Genomic DNA, 20,922 nt, shown 5'->3' with positions numbered 1-20,922 from the left:
AAAAACGCCCTTCTCTTTCAGCTAGTTCTCTAACTGCACTTCTCTCCACACATGCATAGGGTGCCTTCTGATGACATCAGTGAGTTAAAAAAAAAAAAAGGTGGTTACAGCCTTCACTGTATAACCGTTACAACTGCTGGAATAAAGAAAAAAAAACTGTTACTCTGCCAGGAGTAGAAATGGTTCGTCCCAGGCATTTTTACTGGACATTGCTGGACATCGCTGAGAGGATCCTTACAGTTCCTCTTTAATACATTTTTTTTGCAGAGCCTGGATGTTTTTCTTAGTCAGAAACAGCTTCCATCTTGCAAACTTACCCCATAGCCTAGACATATGGAAAATATGGGATATTACTACATGTAATACACAACCTTAATTACCGGACATCCCTGCAACTCCTTCACTGTTACCATGGGCCTTCTGGCAGCTTTCTGACTAGGTTTTGTTTTGTCTTTTTATCCGTTTTGGAGGGATGCCCTAATCTTGACAATGCCACTGTTGTCCTATATTTCCAGCACTTTTTGATCATGGTCTTCATTGTGTTCCCTGGTATATTCAATGCTGTGGAAGTATTGCTGTGCTCTTCTCCTGTCTGATACCTTTTAACAATGATACCCCTTTGATGATTTATGAACTCGCTATGAACCATGGGTTTGCTGTAGTAGATAACTAAGGAAATGTCAGAAAAATCTTAGCTGAACTTTATTTGAAGTTAATCAGAGCCTCTATTTGATGGCAGGTGATAATCATGGTAGTCAGGCAGGATGAAATCTGTAATTCAATTAAAAGGTACTTCAAAATAGTATGATTGTACAGGTCAAAGGTCAGATTTAAGGTAGGAAAAATTTGGAAATAATTTATTGTGGTCTCATTTTTACATCACAAAAACCTGACATTTTAAATGTAGGTGCATTTATTTTCACTATATTTGTATCTCAGTGACTATTTCTAATGGTAATTGCAGTGATGTGGAATATGGCACCTGAGGTGCATGTTTCGCTCTGAAGCCCTTATGACTGACAGCCTTTGGATCGTTTTTATAACTAGACTTTGGATTTAAACTCTTCAATATATGTGTTCAGCAGAAATAAAGTGTCAGTTGCAGTAATCTTTTTCATTTTAAGGAGTGGGACAAAGGTAGTGACGGTGGTGTGGATTGCGTCTGTTCCAAACATGAAAAATAAATATCTGTTTAAAAAGTCAGCACTGAGTAGAGTAAGGCAGGGAACACACTTGACAGTTTTCGTACGAGTTTTCTGCACAGAAAAACTGAGAACTCATTTTAATCAATGGGCTAGTTCACACTTACTGAGTTGTTCGCACGCAGAAAAAAAACTGACATTCTGCATGATGACTCTGCACATTTTGGCAGTTTTCTCTATCAATTACATCAGCTGCTGTGAAAAAACGCATGCGTTTTCCAGCATAGAAACACACTTGGTGTGCAGAAAAAGTATGCAGAAAAACGCGCGCGGAAAACTGAAAGTCAAGTGTGTTCCCTGCCTTATATTTAATTTCGTAGAAACTTCTTAAAACTTATTGGGCCATATGCATATCACTTTCTCACCTGAGTTTTCTCCTTGGAGATGATTTTCATCTTCTCGTTAACCTCCTTAGCGGTATGCGTGACACTGTGTCGGAGATACCGCTCTGTGGCCCCAGGAGTCCCCCAATATAAAATTGTCACAAATAACTGTAAACCCTTTAGCTAGCACTAGGCTAGCTAGTACTAGTGTCGGGCACCCGCCGTTCCCCAGCGATCCCCCCGTTTATACATTACCCCCCGGATACAGCGATCGCGCAGCCTCCCTGCACAGCTCCGGTCTCTCTATGGGGAGGATCGGGTTTGCGCATGACGGCGACGTCATGTGCGATCCTCCCTATAGAGAAGACCGGAGCTGTCCGGGGAGGCTGCGCTGATCGCTCGATCCAGGCTGTGTAATGTATAAAAGGGGGAGAGGCAGGGATCTGAGGGTGCTGGAGACTTCTACTAGCTAGCCTAGTGCTAGCTATAAGCTTTTCAGTCATTTCGGACAGTAATTTTGTAATCGGGCAAAAAGTAACAAAACCTCCTCAGCGGCGTAACGCTCAGGAGGTTAAACTAACTTTGCAGCATTTTAAAAGTGAAAAAGTAACAAAAAGTAGGTAAAAAAGTACTAGCAAATTTATTTTGAGTATTTTCTACCTTGCGGTTTAAAATGCATCTTACCAAAAGGTGTTAAATTATCACCTAGGTCCTAGGTGATAATTTAACACCTTTTGATAAGATGCATTTTAAACTTTTCAAAAGTGAATTGCATATGGCCATTGTGTTTCCTAATATTTAACAAACAAACCCACTATTATCAATGTAGAGCAGTGGAAATGTCAATTTCAATGACAATTTCCTTTACATTGAAAATGAACTATTTTATATGCATATATGTACATTATAAATGTTTTATATGCAAATATTCCTCTGTAAATGACAGTTACCTAATTCTTCTTCCATTGTAGCTCCTTTGTTGTGGCTAGAAACGCCCAGAACTCTGTTGAATAGTATGGAGAAAGCACTGCCCCACACACCTGAAAATGATACAAACTTTAGAAGGCAACTACAAGTCAGCTTTTTCATTCACTTACGTTGATACCAAAATACATAAAGTTCCCTACTTAGAAAAAACTCAAGTTACAAATATTTCATACATACAAAGTTGTCCTCATGTACAAAATATACTGTAAAAAGTGTTTATTATTACATATTTTTGTTGTTACATGCTACAGTACTGTATAAACTGTTGTAAGTAATCTAGAGCACATTAAAGCACTTAAAGAGAATCTGTATTGTTAAAATCGCACAAAAGTAAACATACCAGTGCGTAAGGGGACATCTCCTATTACCCTCTGTCACAATTTCGCCGCTCCCCGCCGCATTAAAAGTGGTTAAAAACAGTTTTAAAAGGTTTGTTTATAAACAAACAAAATAGCCACCAAAACAGGAAGTAGGTTGATGTACAGTATGTCCACACATAGAAAATACATTCATACACAAGCAGGCTGTATACACCCTTCCTTTTGAATCTCAAGAGATCATTGTGTGTTTCTTTCCCCCTGCAGTTCTCATGCACTGAAGTTTCAGGCTGCTCGTTTTTCTCCTGCAAACAGCTTTGCCCTTGTCTGTAATTCTTCAGTATGTGAAAGCCCAGCCAGCTCAGAGGACGATTTATCTAGCTTGTAAAAGATAAGAGAGAAGAGAGAAGCTGCCCTAATCTAAATAATACACAGGCAGTGTGCATAGAGGGGCCTGGAAGGGGGAGTTCATAGCAGAACCACAACACTGAAGAACTTGGCAGCCTTCCAGACACAGGCCGACAAGTCTGACAGGGGAAAGATACATTGATTTATTACAGAGACTGTGATAGTAGAACGTGCTGCAGTAAGCCAGAACACATTAGAATAGCTTTTGGAACTTGTAGGATGATAAAAAACAGGATGCAATTTTTGTTACTGAGTCTCTTTAAAAACAATTAAAAACATTGCTTATACTGTATGTTCAAATCCTCTGTTGTCTCAAAGTAAATAATTTATCCACATGCACCAACATGTATAAGACATGATTTGACTTACAAACAACTTCCCAGCATAAAACCTGTTTGTAAGTAGGGTCTGTCTGTACAGAGGCCTCAGTGAAGAACATAGAAGAGTTTCTAGTGTGCATGCAGTATATAATTCCCACTGAGGTTCATTGTCTGACTGCCTTTAATACATGCATGTACTTATTAGTTACCACATTTCTATAACACTAGCATACTTTCCATAGTGCTCAACAGAGCTTCAATTAATCCAATTAATTCAATTAATTAACTCTTGCATCATCTCTGCATTTAGTAGAACCACATTTGTTTGCTTAATGTAGCCAACGATCTCAGTGAAGTGTTGTCCATACATTCCTTTAGAACCAGTTGTCAAATGTGTCTGCAGAAGTCTGTGGAAGCCCATAGATCCTGTGATGACCACTGCCTGACTCCTGACTGAAAGGTTTTATTGAGCGGAACTCTACCTCCTTTATTTGCTACAGAAAGCTTTTACCTGTCTTTAAAATGGTAAATGTTAGATAGATATCTGTATGTAAACATTGTTTGGGGCTTTCCAGATCTCATTTCTGGTTAAATCACCTGTTTCAAAATATTGACCTTTTCCCTAAGTACAGTAGTTGATACTAGTCTTTGTCTTTAGGTTCATATAAATGTTAAAATTAGCTATTGTTGTCTAGACAACGAACAGTTGCCAAATGCAAATCTCCACTATTCATTATGGCAAAGCAATAAATATCAGATCATCTCTGTATTTGTCAAGCATTTTCACAGGCTATATTGCACTGAGCTACTTGTAATAATTATTCTGGTAGTGTGCCTGGTCTCTCCTCTGATGCTTCTCAGAAGCTTTACAGTGAATCACTTTATAATCTGCCTTGCATAGTTGTCTAAGTTGTTACTGAGATGGGAGTGATTAATCCCCAAACCTGTGCATGCATGCCACAATCCCTGAGTGTGTGAAGGCTTATAGACACGTCCAACTTAAAGAGACACTGAAGCGAGAATAAATCTCGCTTCAGTGCTTATATTCAGCAGGGGCATGTGTGCCCCTGCTAAAACGCCGCTATCCTGCGGCTAAACGGGGGTCCCTTACCTCCCCAATCCCCTCGTGGAGTCCCGGGCAGCGCTTCCACATTGAGGCAGGGCTAACCGCTGCAGCCCTGCCTCACACGCGTCTGTCAGCGCGTATCTCCGCCTCTCCCCCGCCCCTTTCAGTCTTCCTTCGCTGAGAGGGGCGGGGGAGAGGCGGCGATGCGCCGCTGATAGACGGCGCTGAGAGGCAGGGCTGCAGCCGTTAGCCCTGCCTCAAGAGCAGCAAAATCTACGACCAAGTTGGTCGTAGATTTTGCAGGGGGGATTTGGGGGGTAAGGGACCCCCGTTTAGCCGCGGGATAGCGGCGTTTTAGCAGGGGCACACATGCCCCTGCTGAATATAAGCACTGAAGCGAGATTTATTCTCGCTTCAGTGTCTCTTTAATGCGCAACCAATGGCACAACATGACCAACTACAAAACAAGTGGTTTACCTGACAAGTACGTACACACACATACACACCAACCAACTAAACAACCAACTCACTTAAAGACAATGCCTGCAAGATAAATGACAAACTGCACAACATGTCCACATTCAAAAACAACAAAGTTGTTCAAAAGACTTGTACACATGTTCCAATCTGTATGATAGTTAAACAGATTGATCCACCAGTTGGGATCTGTCAAATAACCTGTTATAAGCTGGTCATCTGGTTGTTTGCCAGCTGTACACACATCCATCTTATCTTCCAACAGACAAATTTGGTAGATAGTTGGATAGATTGTTGGTACGTGTGTATGAGCTTTTGCTTCAGTAATTGAACAAAGCTGCAGGTGTATAAACAAAGCAATACCTTTTAATCATGCTTTGTGTAGACTTATAGATCAGTGGTTACAGTCACAGAACTGGCTAGGGAAGAGAACATCACAAGTACAAATATATGGATCATAGTCGGAAAGAGAATTTTTTTAGCACTGGTGTCCTACATGGGCCATTATTGGGTCCAGTCTTTAGTTTACTAATGACAGTGGATGGAATACAAAATTGTGATACCATCTTTGGAAATGATACAAAACAATGTAGAATTAACAACACTCAGCAGGATAGTTACATACTTTATAAGGCAATAGGTGCAAGCATATGGCAGGTGAGAATTAATGTTGATAGATGTAAGGTGCATCTTGGGATATGCCAATGCCATAAGACCATTTAAACTAATTGGGACACAGCTAGGCAACATTAGACTTTGGCCTCTTTTCCACAGACAGTTGAACTGAGTACTCAGCAAGCAGTTACCAGACAGCAGTGAGCAGTTACTAGGCAGCAACAAGCAGTTATGAGAGTTTGAGAGGCGTTTCACTGCCTATTAACTGCCCATGGGAAAAAGAGGCCTTAGAGAAGGTATTGCATATACTGGCTGACAAGCTATGCAACCATATTCAATGCCATGCAGCAGCAGCAGCAGCAGCTAAAGCAAATGGTATTCTGGCAAGCATACAAACAGCAATTAGTAAGGATTAGATATTACATTACTCCCTCTGTATAAATAACTTTTAAGGCCAAATCTCGAGTATGGTACAGTTTTGGGCACACTATAGGAAGGACATTGGCATTTTAAAACATGTTATGGGCAACTAAATTAATCAAAGGGATAGAAGGTCTAACTTGCCAAGAAAGATTATAAAAAAATGGAGTAGTGTAGTTTGGAAAAGAGGTACTCAAGAAAACGTTTAAATACATCCAAAGGCAACATAAAAAAAAATTTGAATTGACAATGAGTTTTTATACCTTGGTCTATATGAAGGACAATATTGCATCTACTATACAGTGGGATGCAAAAGTTTGGGCAACCTTGTTAATAGTCATGATTTTCCTGTATAAATCGTTGGTTGTTACGATAAAAAAATGCCAGTTAAATATATCATATAGGAGACACACACAGGGATATTTGAGAAGTGAAATTAAGTTTATTGGATTTACAGAAAGTGTGCAATAATTGTTTAAACAAAATTAGGGTCGTTGTCTTGTTGAAAGATCCAGCCCCGATGCAGCTTCAGCTCTGTCGCCGATTCCTGGACATTGGTCTCCGGAATCTGCTGATACTGAGTGGAATCCATGCATCCTTCAACTTTGACAAGATTCCTAGTTCCTGCACTGGCCACACAGCCCCACAGCATGATGGAACCACCACCATATTTTACTGTAGGTAGCAAGTGTTATTCTTGGAATGCTGAGTTGTTTTTCCTCCATGCATAATGCCCCTTGTTATGCCCAAATAACTCAATTTTAGATTCATGAGTCCACAGCACCTTATTCCAAAATGAATCTGGCTTGTCCAAATGTGCTTTAGCATACCTCAAGCGGCTCGGTTTGTGCTGTGGGCAGAGAAAAGGCTTCCTTTGCATCACTCTTGCATACAGCATCTCTTTGTGGAAAGTGCGCCGTGTGGTTAACAATGTACAGTGACTCAATCTGCAGCAAAATGATGTTGTAGGTCTTTGGTGCTGGTCTGTGGGTTGACTGACTGTTCTCACCATTTGTCGCTCGCGTTTATCGGTTTATTGGTCTGCCACTTCGAGCCTTAATGTGAACTGAGCCTGTGGTCTTCCATTTCCTCAATATGTTCCTAACTGAGAAAATAGGCAGCTGAAATTTCTGAGACAGCTTTCTGTATCCTTCCCCTAAACCATTATGGTGAACAGTCTGTCTTCAGGTCATTTGAGAATTGTTTTGAGACCCCCATGTTGCTACTCTTCAGAGAAAATTAAAAGAGGAGGAAAACTTACAATTGACCCCCTTAAATACTCTTTCTCATAATTGCATTTACTTGCGTATGTAGGTCAGGGGTCACTGAGCTTACTAAGCCAATTTGAGTTCCAATAATTAGTTCTAAAGCTTTTGGAATCAATAAAATGACAACAGTGCCCAAGTTTATGCACCTGCCTAATTTTATTTAAACAATTATTGATCGATGATTAGTGATGAGCGATGATGAGTGATGGCTGAAGCTAAAGTAACGACAGGAAGTGGCAGCCAGGAGGACAGTCTTCATTCAAGATTTAAGGGAGAAGACAGAAGAAAGAAAAGAAGATGGAAGTGACAGATGGAAAAAAAATACAGAAGTTTGTTTCTATTTTTAATAAAGTTTTGACTTGTAATTTTACTATAAATAGGTAGAGGGTCAAAAGTGATTCACCTGGAAGGGGATGGATGGGTCTCTTTCTTAAAGGAGACCCTCAGATTCCACCATAAGTTCCCCAGGACCTATCCCTATATGCATTGAGGTAGTTCCCTCCACCTCCTATGGGACACAATGCACATGGCGAGGGGACGCAGTCACCGCCGCTCAGCTAAACTACATATATTGCAGTGGCTGTTAGACTCCGGGAGCACAAGGCCAATCAAAATCTGGCACAGCACAACAGCAGCGTGAAAAGGGGAGTTGACACACACAGAGGTCTGCCATTGCCATCAATATATGCCATGGCTAATAGCACAAGTTGGGCAAACATTACTCAGCACATGAGGGGATTGGTACATAGAGGTCTGCCATGCAATCTGCTGCACTCTGGATAAGGAAGGGGGGGGGGTTAATCTTTCCTAACAGTTATTCCAGTTGCCAACTGTTGCAAGTTTAAGAACCCTGCCATTAACAGTGTAAGAATGGTTGCAGTTTACATTTTCCCATTGAAAATGAATTGCTGAAATTTGATTGGCTCCACCCACTTTCCCTGAATTTTTCACCTCGGCCACCAAGTGACAAGTTTGGGGACTCTGGCTTTATTACAGTGAGAATTGCAGCCTTTTACATTCTTTCCACTTACATGAATGGGTGAAATCTGGTTGGCTGTTTGTGGTTCCACCCAGGTTTGCAGGGGGACGTGAGATCCACAGAACATATCTTCATAAGTAGTATGGGATCTGTATGTCAAGTTTCGTTGAAATTGGTCAGAGCATTTTCGAGTGCTGGCGGCACATGCATACATCCAATAATATATATATAGTAAAGTAGATTTTAACCAATGTATAGATAAAAATATGAATTGTTTATGACATTCTTATTTAATATGAAATGTATTTGGTGTGGCTCTAAGGATTGTTTAATGAGTGGCTCATCGATATTATATAGCACCTTTATAGAAATCCCTTGAGGAATATGACTGTGTCCAGTGAAACGTGTTGTATAAATAAAGATATATGTCCATTGCCAAAGTTGTCATCTTATTTTAAAAGGTAAGTTATTCTTTCTTACAAGGGTGCCTCTTACTACTATATTTGAACTGCAAATTCTCATAATTTCTACTGACGTAACCTGGAGACCGGAGGCTCTAAAACATGTTATTACAATCACTCTGCAATATATCTAGCTGTTTTCTTTAGCTGACTTTAGTTTTGAAATCTATCTAGGTCAGCATAATATTCAGCCTTTTGCTGAAATTTAATATACTCACCCATTAAAAAATGCAGTGGATATTCTTCATATTTCTTTATAACCGTTCCCATGTAAAACTTGCTTCCAAAAAGTTCTGGAGGCATGAATGTGCCATACTTTGCCATTCCTATTTCAAAGGGGCTGAATTCCACCCAGTCTGAAAGTAAAGGAAGAATTGGATCGGATGAATATTGGGTTACAAAGTCATCTTGGTTGTTCCACAGACACTAGGGCCTATATACAAATAAAACTTTCGCCCAGATATTTTCACATCTAGGGCTCGATTCTCAAAAGCGTGATAACTGCTATTACAGCAGTTATCACGCGCTCTGCCGCTCGCAGAGCTTTTCACGCGAACAGCATTAGTTCACGTGATAAGCGAAGGTTTCCGCGCGATCACGTGCAGAAACCTTCGATTATCACGTGAACTAACTCTGTTCGTGTGAAAAGCTCTGCGAGCGGCAGAGCGCATGATAACAGATGTGATAGCAGTTAGCACGCTTTTGAGAATCAAGCCCCTTGTCAATAAAACGCCTTTTAACCACTTGAGGACTGTGGTGTTAAACCCCTCAAGTGACCAGGCCATTTTTTACTTAATAGGCCACTGCAGCTTTAAGGTCTCGTTGCAGGGCCACACAACTCAGCACACAAGTGATTCTCCCCCCCCCCCCCCCAGAACAACTCAGCACACAAGTGATTCTCCCTCCCCCCCCCCAGAACAACTCAGCACACAAGTGATTTTCCCCCCCCCCCCCTCCCAGATAGCTCTCTGTTGGTGGGCTCTCCTCCCTCCTGGGATGTTTGTTTATTTTTATAAAAATATGTATTTGATTTCAATACATTTTGGTATTTATTTATATAGTTTACACTGTCCCCGACCGCCAGCCAATCAGGCTTCAGCCTATGACAGCAGATCACTCCTGAGCCTGCCGGGGGACAGCCGTGTCACATCGATGTCCCCAGCGCAGTGCTACCTTAGATTGCAGCGCTGTACAGTCCTATTAGACAATCGCCGCTGGGAGACGGATGGCGGAGCGGAGCTACGTCATTCCAGTGGGGATGCGCGCGCATTGGCCTGCATGATCTCCTGCGATCCCCGCCCCTAGCCATTCACGCCGATCGGCATGGAGTGGTCCTTGGGCTGCCACCGCGTTCACACCATTTGGCGTGGATCGGTCGGTAGGGGGTTAAACTAGAAGCATGCAAGAAAATAGTCAAAACTATTTTGATAGCACTTTCTCACCTACTTTTGGTACTATTTAAAATTGCAATATGCTCACTAGTAATTTTAAAGAGACGCTAAAAACTTATCTCCTAGGAGAAAGTACAGAGAAAAAGTTAATTGAATAAGGGTCTAAGACTTAAAGTGACTCTGTAGTAAGATGAATATGAAGGCTGCCACATTTATTTCCTTCCTGGCTCTCCTGATGCTCTTTTTGGATTCAGTAGTATGGCACATTTGAAACAAGAATGTTAGTGAGCTCAAGCATTTAGTAAGAGCACCTGATGTGCATCCCTGTTTTGAGTCAATTCAAGAAAACAGGGCAGTGTTTAGAACCCCCTCAATAAAGGGTCCTTTTAAAGGGACTCCGAGCTCAGAAAAAAAAGGAAAGTTGAACTCACCAGGGGCTTTCTCCAGCCCAGTGCTGGTCGGGAGGTCCCACGACGGCGTCCTGGCTCCTCTCCTTCTCCCCGCTCCGGAATGGCTGGCAGGCCGCAGCCCGGGCGACACTCCGTACAGTGTCGGGCTGCAGCTTCCGCGTATGACGCGGATTACGTCACACGCCGGCCGCCTCGCGTCATCACGGCGGCCGGCGTGAAAGTACTGCGCATGCGCGATTAAAGCGCGCATGCGCAGTACTTTCACGCCGGCCGCCATGATGACGCGAGGCGGCCGGCGTGTGACGTAATCCGCGTCATACGCGGAAGCTGCAGCCCGACACTGTACGGAGTGTCGCCCGGGCTGCGGCCTGCCAGCCATTCCGGAGCGGGGAGAAGGAGAGGAGCCAGGACGCCGTCGTGGGACCTCCCGACCAGCACTGGGCTGGAGAAAGCCCCTGGTGAGTACAACTTTCCTTTTTTTTCTGAGCTCGGAGTCCCTTTAAGTCAAATTGGATGTTAATTGTAATGACATTTGCTTCTTCCTGATGCAGGACATAATTAAAATTTTAGCGCAAGTGTTCCCATATCCCAACTAGACTTTAACTCCTTAGAAGTAATCCCGTGTCAGGCTCAGGACGGAAATCTGCAGTTTAAAGCGGTAATACCGTGCCTGAGTGAATTATACGCAGTAGCTGCTGTAGATCTCTCTGTGGTATATTTTTATCTTGTTTTTAAAGTGTAAAAGCTTGTGAAAAAATGGCATGGCTTTTAGACCCTAAATCTGGAAATAATAATGCCAGGGAGGTTAATGGGGACTTACTCCTTACTTATACAGGATACAACTAAAATACTACAGGAGGGCTGGGCAAACTACGGACTATGGCCTGTTCATGTTTGGATTCCTCTGCTCTCCTCCCTCCTTGCAAAGTTCCTGCAGAGTTGCGAGCCTGCTTAACCACTGAATGACATGCTGACTTATAAAAATGTCCTGCTAGAGCCTCTTAATGGCTCCAGGACGTTTTTATAAGTCAGACAGTGCTGCTGCCGCTGTGCGCGTGCGCATGTGCGAGCGTGCACATGCTTTCCTGTGCACATACACGTGAAAATAGTGGAAAAAAAACAACCAAAGAAAAAATACCTTTATTTCCAAATAATATATTGTCACCATACTTTGTACTAGGGACATAATTAGAATCGTGTGATAACCAGGACAAATAGGCAGATAAAATGTGTGCGTTTTATGTACAGTAGCAGTGTTTATATTAAAACCATTGGGGATGAAATTGGAGAAATAGTGTATTTTTTCATTTTTTCCTTGTATTTCCCTTTAAAATGCATAGAAAATAAAGTAATTACTGAAAACAAATATCAACCCCCAAAAAGCCCAATTGGTGGAAAAAAACAAGATATAGATCATTTTTATTGTGATTAGTAGTGATTAAGCTATTGGCAAATGAAAGGGATGAGCATGGAAAGGTGAAAATCGCTCTCGTCCGTTAGGGTAAAAACCGCCTTGGGGTGAAGTGGTTAAAGAAAATCTGTAACTAAAAAAAAAAGTTCCCCTGGAGGGTACTCACCTCGGGTGGGGGAAGCCTCCGGATCAGATCGAGGCTTCCTCCGTCCTCCTATGTCCCACGGCGGTCTCGCTGTGCCCCTCGGAATAGCAGGGATGTAAATATTTACCTTCCCGGCTCCAGCGCAGGTGCAAGTCTCCTGCGCCTGCGTAGTAGAGCGGACCCGACAGAGATCGGCTATTTCTGCCTATCTCTGTGCTGAGAGCCGCAACAGCGCCCCCACTGGAGACAGGGAAGGTAAATAAATCAGCGCTTGTCAGAGGAGGATTCCGGGACGCTTCGGGGGAGCCAGCACTGGACTGTCTGCAGCTACAGGGATGGGGAAGCATCATTGGGACCCTAAGACTTCCCCCTCCCGAGGTGAGTACCCCTAGGGGATTTTTTTGTTAGAGTCTCTTTAAAGTGTACCAGAGGCAGCTCATGTTCCCTGCTACATGACATGCCTCTATGCCTCCGGCAACACTCTCTCCCCCTTTTCACTCCCCTGTCACCCCCCAAAACTGGTACCAAGCAGCTTGTCGGCAGCCAACAGGAGAAGGGGATGGGAACTACTGCAAAACACTCACCCTGGTGTTAAGAACACCCCTACCCCAACTCTGATCGGGCAGCTCTGCCTCTCCCCGCCTCCCTGCTCTGTTTTAAGACACACAAAGTCAGAGCTGCAGCATTGTGACCCCAGGGGTCGCGGCCATGTTTGTTTTCCTTTTTTATCAATGAGTGTGGGATGTAGGAGCAGCGGTAATTGATGCTACCTGATCCGGCTAGACCCCTCGGATCAGGTAGCATTTAGAAGAAAAAAAGTCTGTTTTACTGTAACAATAGGTTTAAAACACCCAGTCGGACTTTCGAACGCCGATCTTCATGGCATCGGTGGCATCATGTGACCTGCCGTCAGAACATACCAGTGTGTCACATGATGTTGTCGTAGCCAGGAAGATCAACGCTGGAAAGTGCAATTGGGTGAGTTAAAACATATCAGTACACACGCCCGCAACTCTGCAGGGAGGGAGGAGAGGAAAGCAATGTCGGGGGTATGCGGGCCGCTAGAGGATTGTAGGCTGCTGTGAAATAAGTTTGCCCACCCATGTACAAGAGCATGCCTTAATCATATCCCAATCTAGACTATTGTAGCATCCTCCTATACGGCCTAACGATAGACTTATCCACCTCTCCTCTAACTCCTCAGATGATGCTCCTCTTTGTCAGTCCCTCCATTGGATGTCCAGCTAACGTGTATCCAATCCTCTGCCTTAGTGTCTTATTAGCTTTCTTGAAAATTTGCTTCAGTAGATATGTACATTTTTAAAGTTCAGTTTAATTTCTGTGTTAGCAACAATATAAACTGTCATTTGGAAAGTACAAATCATTGTGATTTTTTTAAACTCCCGCCCCCCCCCCCCCCCCCCCACTGCTGTATGCCACTAACCCAGCCACAATAAAGGGCTTTTATGTAGCAGTGCCCGGCTTTCTTCTCCCCCCCCCCACTGCTGTATGCCACTAACCCAGCCACAATAAAGGGCTTTTATGTAGCAGTGCCCGGCTTTCTTCTCCCCCCCCCCCCACTGCTGTATGCCACAAACCCAGCCACAATAAAGGGCTTTTATGTAGCAGTGCCAGCCTTTCTTCTCTCCATCCAACCCCCCCCCCCCCCCCCCCCGCTGTATGCCACTAACCCAGTTACAAATAAAGGGTTTTTATGTAGCAGTGCCTGGCTTTCTTCTTCCATACTGCTATTTTCATTGCTGAACAGGAGCATGCTACAGGTGAGCCTAGGTGTTGTTTATTCCAGCCCTGCTGCATTCTGGTGACAGTACTTTGTTCCCCTATCTTTTATGCTTTCAGTTTTCATTTCATGTTGAAAGTAAATAAAAAAATATTGTGCATATAATATACCACTTTCTGTTATACTAGCCACCATTGCTTTTGGAACACAAGGCAATGTTAAAACTCATAAATCACTGAATAAGAAAAAAACCAAAGTAAATAAACTGTATTTTTTGCATCTCTCATTTTAGTAGGTGATTAGTCAGACACTTACTAGCCTACTACACTCTTAACCTCATTTGCAGTCATTTATAAGACGTCAGAACAAAATGTTTCCACTAATTATTCACATAAACAACTTCTTCCTGTCTACGTCATTAAGTGAATTTAGTCCAAGTGAATGAAGTCAAGGGCTAATATTATGGGAGAGATCCTCAACAGACATTTATGGGAGTTAATGGAATTGTCCACACATATTAAATTCTAAACATTCAAGGCAATCCTGGAAAACTTCCATGAAACTGCCAGAAATGTTATTATTCATAAATAGGAACTGTAACCAAGCTGACACCCCCCTTCTCATGTGAAATATTTACCTTTTCTCTAATAGATCATCAGAAGTATGGCTGACATTGTGGTGAAACCCCTCCCACAGTGTGATGTCCTGACAATTTCCTGTACATGAACCTTGTTGCATTGTGGGAAATAACAGATGTTTCCAACTGCCAAGAAAATAGTATCTCCCTCTGTGCATAAGTATAGCTATAAAAAAACAACATTTTAGCCTATCACAATGTTAGTGGGTGTGGTTATAAATAATGGCAGTTGGTGTTGTATAGTTTTCTTTTTTTTGCTAGTAGTAAAGGTGATGTGCAAGCTCATTGTGGATCAAACAACATTAACAAATTACATGGCGAATATCAATCATTCCATGATCTCTCTTCTATTTTTTTTTAACGTCTAATTTTGCAATGTATAAATTTATTTTTTTCCCTGTTCGTTAAAGTCACTCTTTAAATTTAGGACTGAAGCATATTATAAACTAGCTACAGGTTAAGTAGGAAGCTGTCACAAAGATAGAAGTTACAGCAAACCTGTACTTAAAGAGGAACTCCAGTGAAAATAATGTAATAAAAAAAAGTGCTTCATTTTTACAATAATTATGTATAAATGATTTAGCCACTGTTTGCCCATTGAAAAATCTTTTAAATCCCTGATTTACATTCTGACATTTATTACAGGGAGACATTTTACTGTTGGCAAGTGATGTAGCTGCATGCTTTTTTGGCAGTTGGAAACAGCTGTAAACAGCTATTTCCCACAATGCAGCAAGGTTCACAGACAGGAAACTGCCAAGATTATGAACTTTTCTTGTTTCTTGTGGGAGGGGTTTCACCACAAAATCAGCCATACAGCGCCCCCTGATGGTCTGTTTGTGAAAAGGAATAGATTTTTCATGTAAAAGGGGTATCAGCTACTGATTGGGATAAAGTGCAATTCTTGGTCGGAGTTTCCCTTTAAATGCATTCTTTAGATAGGAAATTACTAATTTTGCTGACCACAGTTTGTTTCCACTGTTACTTGTTGCCCATACTGATCCTTGCTGCATTCTTGCTTGTCTAAATAGTTGCTCCTATCTTGCTTTTTTTATTTCAGGAACAAAATGCACTACATATATTTTTGTATCTCTCTCTGCACAGTAATTACCACTTTGTTATATGAAATGTGTTACTTACATGAATTTTTAGGGGGCCTACTATTTGCAGAAGGGAGATAACTGTTCCACTCTTTAACCCAGACAGGTGGTTTGTCTGGGCTATATGCTGTGAAATAATGTCACATAACAATTTTGTCTGTTTAAATTGTTTAGAAAGAATACAATCAAATCCTTACCAGCAAACATAAGCTCTGATACATCCGGCTTGACATGTAGACATGTGAATAAAGGCAGAGGACACTGTCCATCACATATTTTCTCCTGCATGTTGCTTAACTTACTGTTCATCCTCTGCAAATACAAATCATTTATCATCACAAAGGTGGCAATTCAATAAAAACGACCACATTTACCCCCCCCCCCCCCCCCCCAAAAAAAAAATCAAGTTTATTAAATTTGAGCAAGAAATCATATTGCTTTTTATTTGATAAAAGTTGATCGGGAATGGTGGATTTTTCTGATGAATTTTTATGAAAACTAAATGGTGTGTGCCAGATTGTCAATTTATTAATATATACACCCAAGCAATTTTAGGGTTTACAATCATTTTTTTTATAATTGGGGAAAAAATAAACACGTGTGTGGTACATTAGTCAGATTTTTGAAATGTTACAATCAGTCAGAAAAACTGAAACAAAGAATGTGCACAAGATGCAACAATCCTATACCACCACCATGTAGCAGTGACTGGATAGTTAAAGAGAACCTGAACTGAAAATAAAAAGTCATAATAACCATACACTGGTCATACTTACCCCCTGTGTAGTCTACTCCTCAATCTATTTCTCCTCTCCTGCGTCCCATTTGTCCACTGTGATTAATGGAATTCTCCGTCCTCCATTTAAAAAAAATGGCCATTACCCCATAACAACTTCCTGGTCAGCACACTGTTAAACTGTAACATCGCCCACTTGAGCCATAGGGAAACATGGACATTACCTTGCACATTCAGTTGTAACGGACAGCTGCTGATATATAACAGACAGCAACTGGTATATTTCAGTTCTGACATAATATTGTCAGAACTGGAAGGGATCACTGTAAGAAGAAAATGGTGAGCTTCTGAGAGGAACTGACAGCAAGGTAAGTATGTAATTTTCATTTGCAGCTACTGTGTTTATTTTCAATAATTTTACTCGCTTCAGGTTCCCTTTAAACCACTGCTTAAAGGGAAGGTTCAGGGTGGCTCTTAAAAAAATAAAAATGCCCATCCACTTACCTGGGGCTTCCTCCAGCCGTGGGCAGCCAGGACGTGCTCTCGGCGCCGCTCCGCAGGCTCCCGGTCCCCTCTGGTGGCCGACCCGACCTGGCCAGGCCGGCTGCCAGGTCGGGCTCTTCTGCGTTTCAAAATGCGCCTCACGGGGGCGCGCTGACGGCAGTAGTTCTGCGCCTGCGCAGTACAGCCAGGAGGACGTCCGATGACGTCAGCGCGCCCCCCCGTGAGGCGCATTTTGAAACGCAGAAGAGCCCGACCTGGCAGCCGGCCTGGCCAGGTCGGGTCGGCCACCAGAGGGGATCGGGAGCCTGCAGAGCGGCGCCGAGGGCACGTCCTGGCTGCCCACGGCTGGAGGAAGCCCCAGGTAAGTGGATGGGCATTTTTATTTTTTTAAGAGCCACCCTGAACCTTCCCTTTAACTCCTTAGCCATTCAGAAGGGGATGGTTAAGGTCTCTGCCTCTGACATAGGAGACCTGGGTTCAAATCTCGGCTCTTCCTATTCAGTAAGCCAGTACCCGTTGAGTAAACAGTTCTCGAGTAAGATTCCCTAACAATGTTACTGCTTACTGAGTGCACCCTAGTGGCTGCCTCTCAAGTGCTAGGAGTCCAACAGGAGAAAATCTCTATATAAATGTTGGAATTATTAACATTGCGCAGCTCACACTTTTATCTTTAAGGACAGCCCCCCCATTATGTGCAGCGATCCATCTGTTTAGTGTAAACCAGGAATCTATCTGAACTTGTGAAGAGCACACATACCACTATTTAAATATTAAAGATGTCACCTTGTAGGGGGCGTGGCCTGGATGTAGAGCCAAGAAGACGTGTGGTGTGAGAGCTCCACTGCCCTCTTTCTTTTTACTATAAAGTGCGAGATAACAACTGAATATCCACAGCCCGAACCCATCCTGCTGGTTCCATATTCCACCAGACATCAAACTGGCTAATTGGTGTGACCCTCCGAGCGACAGTTGCAGCGAAATTGACCCTAACAGCACGGACTGGGATCAGGAACCTGGTCCCGCCAGGAGCCATCTTTCCTCCTCCTCACGCTTTCACCCCTACGGAGATCCGATGGCTCAGCGCACAAAAGGCAACAAGGACAAGGGGGAGAAGAACCGTACCCCAGACTGCCCCTTGGAGACTCCCAGCTCCAACAGAAACAAGAATAAGCAAGGTGCAGAACTTTTACCCGCAGATGACACGGAGGATCAGGAAACACCCCTTCCCTATGTGGAAGCCCTGATGGAAGCCATCAAAGTCTGTCAAGCTACCCTCACATCTAACATAGACCATGTAGAGGTGGGCATGGGGCTTCTACAACAAGACATCTCTAATATCCGAGATAGGATTTCTGCAATAGAACAACGCACCTCGGATGCAGAGGATCGGGTGAGAGAGCACAAGGTGGCCATTCCAACCATGCAGCACCGCCTGAAAGCACTGGAAGACAGATCTGAGGATGCGGAGAACCGAAACCGTAGGAACAATATTAGACTCCTCGGATTACCAGAAGGAACAGAAGGTAAAGACATACCCACCTACGTTGAAAATCTGCTAAAAAAGCTACTCCCCGACAATACTTTCTCACCCTTCTTCACAGTGGAGAGAGCTCACCGGATCCCCAATAAGAAAGCCCCCCCTGGAGCCCCACCACGAGCTCTCATCTTCAAGGTTCTTCACTATAAGGACCGGGATGCTATTCTCTCTGCAGCACGCCGAGAGGGAGATTTGAACTTTGAAAACAGCCGTATAATGCTTTTTCCGGATTTTTCAACAGCTACCCAGAAACTGAGGAAGTCTTTTACAAAAGCTAAAGAGAAGCTCAGAGAACGGGATATCCAATATGCCATGCTCTTTCCTGCAAAGCTAAGGGTTCAACACAACGAGAATACCCACTTCTTTGAAAAACCAGGGGAGGTTTTCAAATGGCTAGATACCATTCCAGCCAAACCTCACCCACAGCAGTAATCCATGTTACTATACAACATAAACTGTAAGTACTTTTTCCACGTTCTGTTCTCTACTCCTATGACCCACGGCTGTGGATCAATTAAACGCATGATGCTGGATGTGCTTGCTTTCTCCTCGTCTCTCTATATTTTTATTCTTATTTTTATATCTCTGCCTGTTTCTCCTTCACTCCCATGCCCCTTGATACTTTGAAAACTCTCCCCTGGACCTGCTACCCATATCAGAATGTTCTACCCCTTGGAACTGACAGCCAGCTCAAGATGGCGCTTTTGGCGGCAACTTTACTACACGAAGGAGTGATTTCCCGCCCTCTCGGAAATAAGTACTACCCTTCTCCCCACTTTTTGCTAGGCCTGCGGGAGATAACAGAAGTTTTCTTTATATTCTGGTTCCTATATTTTTCACCATTTGCCCACTGTTCTTATAGACCTGGTCGTACCTCCTCCCCACTCCACATGCCTGAGGCAGGGAACACACTTGACTGTTTTCGTGCGCGTTTTCTGCACAGAAAAACTGAGAACTCATGTTAATCAATGTGCTAGTGCACACTTACTGTGATGTTCGCGCGCAGAAAAAAAACTGACATTCTGCATCCTGATTCTGCACATTTTGGCAGTTTTCTGTATCAATTACATCAGCTGCTGTGAAAAAACGCGCGCGTTTTCCTGCATGGAAACACACTTAGTGTGCAGAAAAAGTATGCAGAAAAACGCGCGCGGAAAACTGAAAGTCAAGTGTGTTCCCTGCCTCAAGGAAATTCTCCTCAATATGACTTATTACTATCCACTCCATCTCAACGGTACTGCTAAAGGATGATATGCCATGCTATCTCACATAACGATTATCCTGTATGCATGCTATAACTGCCTTATATATGCGCTGTCTTTATTAACTGCCGCAATAATGGTTGGTGCCCCTCCAGCAGTGGACCACTAAATTACACTGCATGTATTTTTACCCCGCTCATGTCACCGCTATGCACATATACATGTAACGCTGATACAGCGATATACATTTGTACGATTTTTAACCACTTAAAGACAACTGGACGAATATATTTGTCCAGTGTATTTGTGGAGAGTGCACCTCTAGTTTGTTACTAAATGAGGCACATGTGGTATCATTTTAACAGGGACAAGTTGTAGAATTAATTTTGGTGTGTCTAAAAGCTGTGACCCACCTCACATGAAAAATAGGTAGGGACAAACTCAATCAAACATAAAAAGTAATTTTCAAAATTATAATCAAACTTGGGAAAGTTTTAGCAACGCTACAAGAGACATATGTGGTATCATTTTAACCGTGATAGGTAATAGAATACAGTTTAAAGAGTTTTAGGGTTGAGGCCCATGCCTCCTGTATTCTTTTTAGTCACAAACTGAATCAAAAGAAATTAAAGTTCGCATATTCTGTACCAAAATTAAAGACTTCTAAAATGAAAACAAAGTGACAGAATATAAAAGAAAAAAACATGTATTGTTACTTTAGGAACCTGGCTTTTTAAATATGTATGCCATGAGGGTATATTACTATTATTTTTGAAAATAAGGTCTTGTAATCATCCGTAGTGTACAATGAGAAAGCAAAAGACAAAAAACAGAAAAAAGACACCTTTATTTCCAAATACAATATTGTCACCATACATTGTGCTAGGAACATATTCTAAATGTTGCAATAACCAGGATGGATGAGCAAATAAAATTAGTGGTTTTAACTTATAGCCAGCACTGTTTAATGTAAAGCTATAATGGATGTAATTGGAGAAATAGTTTGTTTTTTTCTATTTTTTCCCTTATTCTCCCTTTAAAATGCATAGAAAATAAGGTGATTACTAAACAAAATTACCACACACTGAAAGCCTAATTTGTCCTGAAAAAAACAATGTATATAGATCATTTAGGTGTGATAAGTAGTAATAAAGTTATTGGCCAATGAATGGAAGCAGCGCCTGTATGTGAAAATTGCTCTCGGGCTGAAGTGGTTAAATGATACGCGCGCCTTCCTTCAAATTTATATTGCCGCCCTATATGCT

At 42.4% G+C, this 20,922-nt stretch overlaps 1 protein-coding gene across 1 annotated transcript in view; it reads right to left on the bottom strand.

Moving 5' to 3' along the window:
* Window positions 1-20,922, bottom strand: part of LOC137521208 (cytosolic phospholipase A2-like) — a 160,856-nt gene that overhangs the window by 96,804 nt on the left and 43,130 nt on the right. The window contains exons 4-6 of the mRNA XM_068240165.1: window positions 15,876-15,990; window positions 9,062-9,199; window positions 2,476-2,565 (exon numbers count right to left, since the gene is read on the bottom strand). Coding sequence (XP_068096266.1) covers window positions 2,476-2,565; window positions 9,062-9,199; window positions 15,876-15,990 — 343 coding nt within the window. The remainder of the gene's footprint in view (window positions 1-2,475; window positions 2,566-9,061; window positions 9,200-15,875; window positions 15,991-20,922) is intronic.

Source organism: Hyperolius riggenbachi, chromosome 6, assembly GCF_040937935.1.
Source record: "Hyperolius riggenbachi isolate aHypRig1 chromosome 6, aHypRig1.pri, whole genome shotgun sequence".
NCBI classification, from domain to species: domain Eukaryota; kingdom Metazoa; phylum Chordata; class Amphibia; order Anura; family Hyperoliidae; genus Hyperolius; species Hyperolius riggenbachi.
The sequence above is the reverse complement of the archived record's forward strand: the minus strand, read 5'-3'. Positions and strand labels throughout refer to the sequence as shown.